Genomic DNA, 13138 nt, shown 5'->3' with positions numbered 1-13138 from the left:
ATATATATATATATATATATATATATATATATATATATATTTATCTACATCCTGAAAATATGCAAACAAAACTGTGTTTAGATACTTGATACTTCAAACTTGCATAAATATAACATGAATATAACATAACTTGGCTTCTGAGAGCTTAAAAATGTAAAGAATAAAATGCTAAAGTTGTTGATAAACAAGCAATTATTTTAATAATTAAATATGGTCATTTTAAATGAATTATTATGATAATTTAAATTTTATTATTTCAAATATGTTTATTTTAATGTACCAGTATAATTCTATGGCTGGATGTAATAAGGAGTCAGAAAAAATAAAATAAAAAATACAATTAATTTTGATGTTTTTAGCAAAATATAGTAAAAATGTATTTAGTTATTTAGTTTTTTGTTTTTTTTAAATTAATAAATATATTTATTTTTAGGTAAGATAAACATAATAATACAATTTATCTCTAGTCTGGATGATTTAGTTCTTGTCACCCTGTTGTCCTCCCATTGTGAAAAAAGGCTGTCCTCACTCAGGTCTGCATGGAGCTGGAGGGGGCGTGGCCTCCAGCTCCGGCTGAAAATCGGGAGATTTTCGGGAGAATATTTGTCCCGGGAGGTTTTCGGGAGAGGCGCTGAATTTCGGGAGTCTCCCGGAAAATTCGGGAGGGTTGGCAAGTATGCGTTAAATGACCACATAAAATGATGTGGCGGACCAAATTAAATGACATGGCAGGCCTTATAAAATGATGTGGTGAACCATACAAAATGATGAAGCAGAACAGCTCAAATTATGTGGCGGGCCACTTTAAATGACCAAATTTAATGATGTGGCTGATCACATAAAAAGATGAAGCAGAACATCTAAAATGATGTGGCGGCCAGATTAAATGACCACAGAAAATGACGTGGCGGACCACATAAAATGACGAAGCAAAATAGCACAAATTATGTGGCGGGCCACTTTAAATAACCACATTTAATGATGTGGCTGACCACATAAAATGATGAAGCGGAACATCTAAAATGATGTGGCCACCATATTAAATGACCACAGAAAATGATGTGGCGGACCAAATTAAATGATGTGGTAGGCCTTATAAAATAAAGTGGCGGACCACATAAAATTATATAGTGGACCAAATTAAATAATGTGGCAGTCCTTATAAAATAATGTGGCGGACCACATAAAATGACGAAGCAAAATAGCTCAAATTATGTGGCGGGCCACTTTAAATAACCACATTTAATGATGTGGCTGACCACATAAAATGATGAAGCAGAACATCTAAAATTATGTGGCGGCCATATTAAATGACCACAGAAAATGACGTGGCGGACCACATAAAATGATGTTGCGGACCAAATTAAATGGCGTGGCAGGCCTTATAAAATAATGTGGCGGACCATGTAAAATGATGTAGCTGACCACATAAAATGACGAGGTTGAACAGCTCTAATTATGTGGCGGGCCACTTTAAATAACCACGTTTAATGATGTGGCTGACCACATAAAATGATGAAGCGGAACATCTAAAATGAAGTGGCGGCCATATTATATGACCACATAAAATGATGTTGTGGACCAAATTAAATGGCGTGGCAGGCCTTATAAAATAATGTGGCGGACCACATAAAATGATGTTGCGGACCAAATTAAATGGCGTGGCAGGCCTTATAAAATAATGTGGCGGACCATGTAAAATGATGTAGCTGACCACATAAAATGACGAGGTTGAACAGCTCAAATTATGTGGCAGGCCACTTTAAATAACCACATTTAATGACGTGGCTGACCACGTAAAATGATGGAGCGGAACATTTAAAATGATGCAGCGGGCCGTATTAAATGACCACATTAAATAACCACGTAAAATGACGTGGCAGGCCATATAAAATAAAGTGGCGGACCATATAAAATGATGTAGCTGACCACATAAAATGACGAGGTTGAACAGCTCAAATGATGTGGCAGGCCACTTTAAATGACCACATTTAAAGATGTGGCTGACGTGGAGTCTACAGACTACTATGTTGTTTTTATATGCTTTTTAGACATATTATGATCAATAAGAGGGTGTTATATATTGTGAAATATGTGGAGGGTGTCTGATCAGCGCGGTGGCAGTTTGCATTGGTGTATTTAAGAGTCTGCTAATCTTCTTAGTGGCAGTAAGTACCCAGATAGTGACTGTCCAGATTGTCTCTTCCTGACTGGGACTACAACAACAACAACAACAACAACAAAGTGATCTTCTACAGGAATATGTGGCATGGTGGCTTCTCCGGCATGAAATATGCACCTCCCCTCACTTGGGAAGTGTGCTGACAAAGCTGTGGAAGACGTGTTGGGGGGCCTGCTCAACTTGAAGATGTTTGGCAGCGGCACGAAGAAGTGGTTTGTGAGGAAGCAGAAGAGGCAGCAGGTGCACAGGTCCTCCAGGAGGTCGTGCACCAAGCAGAAGACGCGCTGGGCCGCAAAGATCCTCAAACAGCACAGGCAGAAACTCCTGAGCGAGCTGGACGTCAACACGGTGCTGCCATACTTGGTCTACGACAAGGTCTTCTCGCTCGGGGAGTACAAGGAAATACTCGGACAAGACTCCAACAAAAAGTGCACCGAGATATTTCTGGACCGTCTGTCTTCTAAAGGACCGGCTGCTTTCTGCTCCTTCTGCTCAGTTTTGGAGGAGGTGTGTCCTCACCTGCTCACCTGCTTTCTGTTGGACAGAGACGGTACGTTCATGACATCATACTACACACACCAACCATATTGCTCACCAATAACACATTCTTGTACTGTGGGTGCCATTTTTAACAAACCAGTACTTTACTTGAATGCAGTGGCGGGCCGTGCGTTTCCCACCTAGGCCTTAGGTGATGTCCGACTTCAATGATTACCTCTCAAAATACCGTCATTTATGTCCCCTCAAGACCATTGCTGGAGAAATACTATACAGGAGCACATTTACACACTACTGGGTATTGAATCACCACTAACAGTGTACATAAAGGGTTATTTTCTGGCGCATTAAAAAATCAATAAACCCACATCAGCAATTAAAACATATCTTATGTGGTACTGTCAAAATTAAAATTGCAAAAAACATATTAAATGTGAGAAATAAATACATAAAACATCTGAACTCACAATCTGTAGAACCCATTCGAGCTTCCGAGGTTGGCCGACATTGAATGGTAATCAAGATGTAGTTTCTCTTTAAATATCCTTCTTGAAAATGGCTTTGCAAATATATGTGTTGTCTTGTCTAATCATAAAAGATGCAGACGAGGCGTGTTGGCTGAGTTCTTAAAGTTTACTCCACAAGGTGCTCATCAAAAACATCCCGCATGTCTAAACGGGGCTACTGCACATGCGCTTCACTACAGTGGCATGCTGGGTAATGGAGTTCTTATGTTACCTAGCTCATAGCAATCTGCCTTAGGCCATCTAGAAGGCCTTACTGACAAGAACTCATGATCTGATTGGCTATCGCAACTGTCTATCAACTTTATGTCCCCGTTCACTTACAGTGCACAGACGCCAGCATTGTTGATTCTGTAGGCTTCGGGCAGATTTGGTACAGCATGGCAACATAAGCTAGCTGAATTCTGATTGGATAAAAACTCTAACCTAAAAACAACAGCACTGGAAGGAGCATAATATGACATGAAGAGAATATGAATACTTTTAGATATTTAGGGAAAATGAATAAAAAAAATACTTTTATCTTTAATTATGATCATGATTTCTGGTTATGTTAGTCCAGCAGAGAAGGCCTTGCTGGCCCTGATGGCACACCGCTGGTTGAATGACAGTAAGTAACCCAATAATATGAACAAATAGAGCGGGAAACTACTTTGAATTAAGCCAGCATTGCAGACTAAGAGCCAACATAAATATAGCCTGTTAAACCGGGGAAGGCTGAGGGGATTACATTTGTAACTAGCCGCGGACAACATAGACGACATATGGCCAACGTGTCTGCAGTCTGGGGCACACGTCAAAATGATAGCCTGAACATTACGCATGCCAGGAGGGAAATAAATAGCTTGCAATGATATTAAGGCAAAAACAAAGCCCAAATAATCTGTTTGGTAAAATATGTTAGTATAAAATAAAAAAATAAATAAAAAACAACAACAAAAACAAACAAACAAACAAACAAACAAACAAACAAAAAACAACAACAAACAAATATATATATATATATATATATACTATATATACAGTATATACTATATATATATATATATATATATATATATATATATATATATATATATATATATATATATATATATATACTCGAGGTTTCTGTGGTTTATCCGTTTATACAGTGCTCAATACCGGGGTAGAGCGGAATATACGTTCGTTAGGTCAGAAAAAACACTGACGCTCTATCATCCCTACAAGCCTGTTTCGCAGTATATATAGGGTACATTACATGGGGGTGTGGCCATTGTTGCAACAATGGCCACACCCCCATGTAATGTACCCTATATATACATGTAACAGGCACAGACACTTCAATAAAATCCCCTGATGAGCAGGGAAACTTGCGAAACAGGCTTGTAGGGATGATATAGCCTCTGTGTTTTTTCTGACCTAGCGTGTATATATATATATATATATATATATATACATATATATATATATATATATATATATATATATATATATATATATTAGGGCTGTGAATCTTTGGGTGTCCCACGATTCGATTCAATATCGATTCTTGGAGTCACGATTCGATTCAAAATCGATTTTTTTCAATTCAACACGATTCTCGATTCAAAACGATTTTTTTCCGATTCAAAACGATTCTCTATCCATTCAATAGATAGGATTTCAGCAGGATCTACCCCAGTCTGCTGACATGCAAGCAGAGTAGTAGATTTTTGTAAAAAGCTTTTATAATTGTAAAGGACAATGTTTTATCAACTGATTGCAATAATGTAAATTTGTTTTAACTATTAAATGAACCAAAAATATGACTTATTTTATCTTTGTGAAAATATTGGACACAGTGTGTTGTCAAGCTTATGAGATGTGATGCAAGTGTAAGCCACTGTGACGCTATTGTTCTTTTTTTCTTATTTTTTTATAAATGTCGAATGATAATGTCAATGAGGGATTTTTAATCACTGCTATGTTGAAATTGTAACTAATATTGATACTGTTGTTGATAATATTCATTTTTGTTTCACTACTTTTGGTTTGTTCTGTGTCGTGTTTGTGTCTCCTCTCAAATGCTCTGTTTATTGCAGTTCTTAGTGTTGGTGGGTCGGGTTTGGTTTTTGATTTGGATTGCATTGTTATGGTATTGCTGCATATTGTTTTGTTGGATTGATTCTGAATCGCACAACGTGAGAATCGCGATTCAAATTCGAATCAAATTTTCCCACACCCCTAATATATATTTATATATATATATATATATATATGGTTGACATTTTGTGCATGCATATATATTTAGTACTGAGTAACCTAATAAGTCAACATTACACTTTGTTACAACTGACCTCAAGGGAGTCCATCTCATTACTGACAATGGAAAGCTTTTTTAACCCTAAAAGGCCACCGTACTTCTTGGTTGAGGCACGAGCAGCAGAGAGAAAACAATTAGCATACCAGCTGTTAAGCTTCAATGAAATGAGTCAGCATTTATTTCGTTACAGACACAATTTAAAGATTGAAGAGACACCATTTTTGAATCAGTGTCACCTATTTGTGTCGTGAAATCACTGCTTGGACTTTAAACGAAGTCCGTGGGAAAAAAAGGCTAACGTGATGACGGAAGTGGGGAGCACCATGGGACTTGTAGTGTCAGAGGCAAAAGTGTTTGAACTTGACTATTTTGTTGAAAATGTATTATTTTTGCGTTTTAGGATCAGGAAATAATGTCCCAAAAATAATAAAATGCTCCTTTGAGGTAAATATGCTCGTATTAATAGCACTATAGTAAGGGATGGTAATCAACAATGGCTTCTTTCACTCTGCGTCACCAGACGGTGGTCAAGGAGGAGGAAAGAAAGGAGGCTCTCCTCTTTCCCCAAACAGCCCAGGAAAGGAACCTTTGTGCTTCCCTCCAATGTACACCGACCCTGTCTTTGACTCCAGGTAAGATGGCTAAAGTTGGAGTGATCTTGGATTGGATTGGCAATACTGTATTTATCCCACGATGGGGAAATTACAGGGTTGCAGTGCAGATACGAAAAGTCCACAACAAAATAAGGAAAACACATGAAAACAAGAGGGAAACATTTAAAAAAACACAAAAGACATAAATATACTATCCTATATAAAGCAGTATTTATGTAAATATATTCTGAATGAGGAGGCTCTACTGTTTTTAGGACCTTCTGCAAAAATGTACTAAAAGTTCTTCCTATAAATGTTACAAACCCCGTTTCCATATGAGTTGGGAAATTGTGTTAGATGTAAATATAAACTGAATACAATGATTTGCAAATCATTTTCAACCCATATTCAGTTGAATATGCTACAAAGACAACATATTTGATGTTCAAACTGATACATTTTTTTTTGCCAATAATCATTAACTTTAGAATTTGATGCCAGCAACACGTGACAAAGAAGTTAGGAAATGTGGCAATAAATACTGATAAAGTTGAGGAATGCTCATCAAACACTTATTTGGAACATCCCACAGGTGTGCAGGCTAATTGGGAACAGGTGGGTGCCATGATTGGGTATAAAAACAGCTTCCCAAAAAATGCTCAGTTTTTCACAAGAAAGGATGGGGCGAGGTACACCCCTTTGTCCACAACAGCGTGAGCAAATAGTCAAACATTTTAAGAACAACGTTTCTCAAAGTGCAATTGCAAGAAATTTAGGGATTTCAACATCTACGATCCATAATATCATCAAAAGGTTCAGAGAATCTGGAGAAATCACTCCACGTAAGCGGCATGGCCGGAAACTAACATTGAATGACCGTGACCTTCGATCCCTCAGACGGCACTGTATCAAAAACCGACATCAATCTCTAAAGGATATCACCACATGGGCTCAGGAACACTTCAGAAAACCACTGTCACTAAATACAGTTTGTCGCTACATCTGTAAGTGCAAGTTAAAGCTCTACTATGCAAAGCAAAAGACATTTATCAACAACATCCAGAAACGCCGCCGGCTTCTCTGGGCCCGAGATCATCTAAGATGGACTCATGCAAAATGGAAAAGTGTTCTGTGGTCTGATGAGTCCACATTTCATTTGGTCCGGCAAAGGGGAAGCGAACCATCCAGACTGTTATCGACGCAAAGTTCAAAAGCCAGCATCTGTGATGGTATGGGGGTGCATTAGTGCCCAAGGCATGGGTAACTTACACATCTATGAAGGCATCATTAATGCTGAAAGGTACGTACAAGTTTTGGAACAACATATGCTGCCATCTAAGCGCCGTCTTTTTCATGGACGCCCCTGCTTATTTCAGCAAGACAATGCCAAGCCACATTCAGCACGTGTTACAACAGCGTGGCTTCGTAAAAAAAGAGTGCGGGTACTTTCCTGGTCCGCCTGCAGTCCAGACCTGTCTCCCATCGAAAATGTGTGGCGCATTATGAAGCGTAAAATACGACAGCGGAGCCCCGGACTGTTGAACGACTGAAGCTCTACATAAAACAAGAATGGGAAAGAATTCCACTTTCAAAGCTTCAACAATTAGTTTCCTCAGTTCCCAATCGTTTATTGAGTGTTGTTAAAAAAAGGTGATGCAACACAGTGGTGAACATGCCCTTTCCCAACTACTTTGGCACGTTTTGCAGCCATGAAATTCTAAGTTAAGTATTATTTGCAAAAAAAAAAAAAGTTTATGAGTTTGAACATCAAATATTTTGTCTTTGTAGTGCATTTAATTGAATATGGGTTGAAAAGGATTTGCAAATCATTGTATTCCGTTTATATTTACATCTAACACAATTTCCCAACTCATATGGAAACGGGGTTTGTAGAAAAGTTTTGGTTTTCAAAGACCTATTGCAAAAATACCTGTCAAAGAGTGGTTCTCAATTTTCCCCCACCCAGGTACCACCTTAAAAAACCCTTGGCTCACCAAGTACCATAATGAGCAATAATAAAATACTGTAGCGTAGTAGGCCTAAGTATTCATTAAAAACAAGGCCGAGGTTGTTTTTTTTTTAAACAAGTATATTTAATATTTTTGGCCACTGTAAAATTACACACGATGCACAAACATCAATAATGATACTCCATATATAGTGCATATTTACAGACTTCTTTGGCGTACCTTTAAATGGGTTCTGCAGTTTGAGAATCAGTCTTCTACATTGTAGGAGTGCTTGGGTTTCTAAGGACCAATAATAGTCAAACATATAAACTGTCATGATCCCACATGACAGTTTTGGACTTTTATCAGTTTTTTTCCTGTGTTTTTTTTACAGCGCTGTTTTCTGTTTTTTTCCCCCCACTTCCTCTACTATGAGCCACCACGCTATTTGCATGACAGGCCACATAAAATGATGAATCGGGGGACCACATTTAGAAATGTGGCAAGCCTCGTAAATTGATGTGGTGGGCCAGTTTTTCTCTCCGGCACTCATCGAAGGTGGACGCTCCCTTTTCCTCTTTGTTATCTCTCCTGCTCGCTTCTTTGTTTTGTCTTGTCTCAACGTTCTTTTTGCACTGTTCTCCAAAATCAAAACAATGGAATTGATCAACTAACCTCTCAATAAAGTTGACAAGATCTCGGGTTTGGGTGAAATCTGCCTGTCCTGACGGAGTGGTTGTTGCTGGACACACTACTGTGACTCTTACAGTCGAGGCGGTTGAAGATATATACCTATTCGGAACCATGATAACAGGACATCTGCTGATTAGAGTAAGCTTTGCCCTGGTGTATTGACAAATTGGAAGATGCTGATAGCTGTTCAAAGTACACTAAAGCTGCCACAAATAATTGGAGGATGCGGACAGAGCTCTGGGCTTTGAGACTTTTGTTTTTTAGACTAAAAAACGATGGGGAAATTACAGGGTTGCAGTGTAGATACAAAAAGTCCACAAAAAAATAAGGTAGAACACGTGAAAACAAGAGGGAAACATTAAAAAACACAACAGACATAAAAGAGCACAGCTCCGATGCAACCAGCTGCCACTACAAAAGTAAAACACAAGAAAAAACAAAAACAGTAATAAGTAATACATACCACTAGTGTTGTCCTGTTACCAATATTTTGGTACCGGTACCAAAATGTATTTCAATACTTTTCGGTATTTTCTAAATAAAATAGTGAACATACAAGACAACTTCTGCGATGAGGTGGCGACTTGTCCAGGGTGTACCCCGCCTTCCGCTCGATTGTAGCTGAGATAGGCTCCAGCGCCCCCCGTGACCCCAAAGGGAATAAGCGGTAGAAAATGGATGGGATGGACAAGACAACTTGTCTTTTATTAGTAAGTAAGCAAACAAAGACTCCTAATTAGTCTGCTGACGTATGCAGTAACATACTGTGTCATTTATCATTCTATTATTTTGTCAAAATTATGAGGGACAAGCTGTAAAAAATAATTATTAATCTACTTGTTGATTTACTGTTAATATCTGCTTACTTTCTCTTTTAACATGTTCTATCTACACTTCTGTTAAAACGTGATAATCACTTATTCTTCTGTTGTTTGATACTTTACATTAGTTTTGGATGATACCACAAATTTAGGTATCGATCCGATACCAAGTCGTTACAGGATCATACATTGGTCATATTCAAAGTCCTCATGTGTCCAGGGACATATTTCCTGAGTTTATAAACATAATATAAACGTTAAAAAACGAAAGAAGATTTTGTGATGCTAAAAATGTTGATGTAATCATAATAGTATCGACTAGATACGCTCCTGTACTTGGTATCATTACAGTGAATGTCAGGTATAGATCCACCAATGGCATTTGTTTACATTCAGGAACGGCGTCATAAGCGGTGAATATGATTCATTAGTACTACGGTACTATACTAATACCGGTATACCGTACAACCCTACATACCACGCACATATGCTTGCTCCATGCATAGACAAACAACAAATCAAAACAAATACACCATCTCAACAACATAACACCGCTGTGGCTTCTGAGATACCTCGCGCCATCGTCCGCTGGAGTGGAGGGGGTAGCACGGGCAGAGACAGTAATAGACCCAACAAAGCTGGCAAGAGAGCTGACGCCGTCCTAGGCTCTCCACTAGCTCACGGCCAATGTCCAGTCCACGCAGATGAGCGAGAATCCGTTTAGGGAGACCCAAGTGTCCCATACATGCTCATTCAGCCACAGCTCCATGAAGCGTGCTGTCCCAACGTAGTGTGTTGTTGAGACTATAGTCGCCCCCTCACCAAACAGCGCTTTGAAGTTTGTCGCTTAATCGATATAAGCACATTCTACATAATTTTGGACTAAATTAAGCATTTTAGGCATTAAAAAAGAGCTAAATGAACAAAAAATATCATTACTACAATAGTATTGGCTACTAGATGGGACCAAACCAATGAGAGCGAGCTGTTAAGTATCATGGCCACTGACTGGGAGCTCTACTGTGTTGGATTACAAGAGTGTAAAAGTGACTCTGTAGGTGTTATTTCATGTCTAGAGGGCTATCATAATGTCAACAAAACATCTTTACTGTAAAAGGTCGTGAACAGTTTATTTTCTATATAAAATATTTGATTCATAAATAGTGTAATAATCCCACTTTGCGGTAATTCCAGACCCAGAGAGAAAGGTCAGACCCAGAACCAATTATATACTGTATAGTCAAGTGTGATATTAAGTAATGTGTTTAGCTCACTGTGTGGACTAATAGTGAAATTACTTTGTTTAGGCGTGTGAGTACAAGACTGGAAGGGACTGAGCAACACTAGCATATCTACGTGAGCTAAAGTGCTAACATAACGATCGCATGTTAATGTCATGCTAGGTTAACCTATTCACTGAAGAAAAATAAAATAATAAAACTTACAGCTGTCACGTCTGTAGCCAGGGCCGCCCCTCCTTATATGCAGATCACACGGTGTGCTTATGGCCCCGCAACTTGTGGGGGCCCTGTTTTGCATAAAGAAGCGCATCTAGAATGTCAATGAATGACAGGGCGCTTCAAACGAAATGTTGTTGCAAACATATTTCCTGCTCCGTCACTCATACAAATACAATGACAAACTACCCCTTATTGTTTAACTGGTTCATATGGAGTGTTTGTCTTTACAGGCAGTATTGGGTTACAATCTTGGTTGGAAATTGGTCAGGATGGTTTATAAATTGTTAAAATTCTTAATTTGTACAAAAAAATAATATTGAATTATTTATTTCCCATGAATTTGTTATGGTACAAATATTCATCAAACTGAAGTAAAGTTTGATTAAAAATGTATAATGTATTGGATTGGGAGGGTGGGCTCCAAATACAATTTTGCTTAGGGGCCCAATTTAGACCTCTGTCTGATAGTTAGCAGAGGTCCAGGCTTTTATGCAAAACCAACTTTTCTTACCTATGGGTACCTGTCTTTGTGTATTTGGGATCTGCCTAAGTCCCAAAAATGTGAAATCAAACTATGGAGGCGTAGCAGAGATATATATATGTAACAATCTTGCCTTCTTTCATACTTCCTGCCTTTGATGTTTTTCCCAAGTGTGACATCAATGGAAATCTACATATATGGTAGAAATTTCCCGGAAGAGCTTTGCACGAGTGTGCCATTGTCGTCCGATGCTGTTATCAAAAGGGCCTTCTTTTTCTCTGTCCTCTTGTTGTGGGACAGACTGGCTCGTACATGCACATGCATCCTCCGCTACATAGTATGAACTTAGTCTGTCAGTAGACTCGATATGGAAGCAATAAAAACTACAGCGTGGCTGCAGCTAAGTGCAGGCACGTAAATAAGACTGGCTCGTACAGGCACATGCATCCTCCGCTGTTGCCATTTATAAGACAAAGTAACGTATAGTTCAAACGTATATATGTCATTAGACTCAATATGGAAGCGCTAAAAAGTACAACATTGCTGGCGGGGTGATAAAGCCAAAGTGGAGGCAAGTAAATAAGACCGCCCACAAAACAACACATCCTGAAGAGACGGTCAGAAAGCGTCTTGAAGATGGTCTGTAAACCATAATCTATGCGAATAGTGACCAAAGATTCAGCATTACATGTTATGTAGACCACAAGTGAGTGTTTAAGTGTAGAAAAAGATCATAATATGACCGACGTGAGATGTGTAGTGATTAGGGATGTAACGGTAAATTAGAAAGCTGCCTGCTCCTATATGACCAGGATTTGAACCAATGATATAATGTTATGGTTGTGCTATAGCTATCATTGTAAATTTTGATCCAAAACGGACATCCATCCATTTTCTCATGCTTGTCCCTCTCGGGGTTGCGGGGTGGCTGGAACCTACCCCAGCTGCATTTGGGCAGAAGGCGGGGTACACCCTGGACAAGTCCCCTCCTCATCGCAGGGCCAACACAGACAACATTCACATTCACACACTAGGGCCAATTTAGTGTTGCCAATCAACCTATCCCCAGGTGCATGTCTTAGGAGGTGGGAGGAAGCCGGAGTACCCGAGGGTAACCAACGCAGTCACATGGAGAACATGCTAACTCCTCACAGAAAGACCCCGAGCCCCAGGACTTTCTTATTGTGAGGCACAAGCTCAAACCCCTGGTCCACCGTGCTGCCTCCAAAGCGGACACTTTTAGTTAAAGAAGTTCCCTGGGATATGTATAGCCTTTGTATAATGTGAGTTAATGAGCTGAGTGACTATGTGGGAGGGGCGAGAGTTATTTTGGAGTGTACAAAAGGGTTTGGAGGATAATGTATGTTTTTGCGAATTAATAAAAAGACCTCTGAAAGAAAGAATAATGATAACCGCTGTGAAACTCGACGTTGCCGTTTTAAATTAAAATGATCAAAAACCACGATTGATAACTGCACTTTGATAAACTCACGGACTGACTGTCGCAAGCTTGCGATCCTAAATGCTAACATGAAAACAAGAGACATTAACGTCTTTACCCATAAAGAAACAACATACCCCATTATAAACTTATATAAACACATTGCTGTCTGAGCAACTAAGCTATTCAATTGTGCACATTGAACCTACAAG

General features: G+C 38.9%; 1 protein-coding gene across 1 annotated transcript in view; it reads left to right on the top strand.

Annotated features, from left to right (window-relative positions):
* The first annotated feature begins 2293 nt into the window (after positions 1 to 2293).
* tjp1b (tight junction protein 1b) overlaps positions 2294 to 13138 on the top strand; it is a 183502-nt gene continuing 172657 nt past the window's right edge. Inside the window, exons 1-2 of the mRNA XM_061969741.2 lie at positions 2294 to 2732; positions 6009 to 6120. Of these exons, the coding sequence (XP_061825725.2) occupies positions 2294 to 2732; positions 6009 to 6120 (551 nt within the window). The remainder of the gene's footprint in view (positions 2733 to 6008; positions 6121 to 13138) is intronic.

This window comes from Nerophis lumbriciformis, linkage group LG10 (genome assembly GCF_033978685.3).
Source record: "Nerophis lumbriciformis linkage group LG10, RoL_Nlum_v2.1, whole genome shotgun sequence".
Lineage (NCBI taxonomy): Eukaryota > Metazoa > Chordata > Actinopteri > Syngnathiformes > Syngnathidae > Nerophis > Nerophis lumbriciformis.
This window is presented reverse-complemented; position numbering and strand designations above follow the sequence as displayed.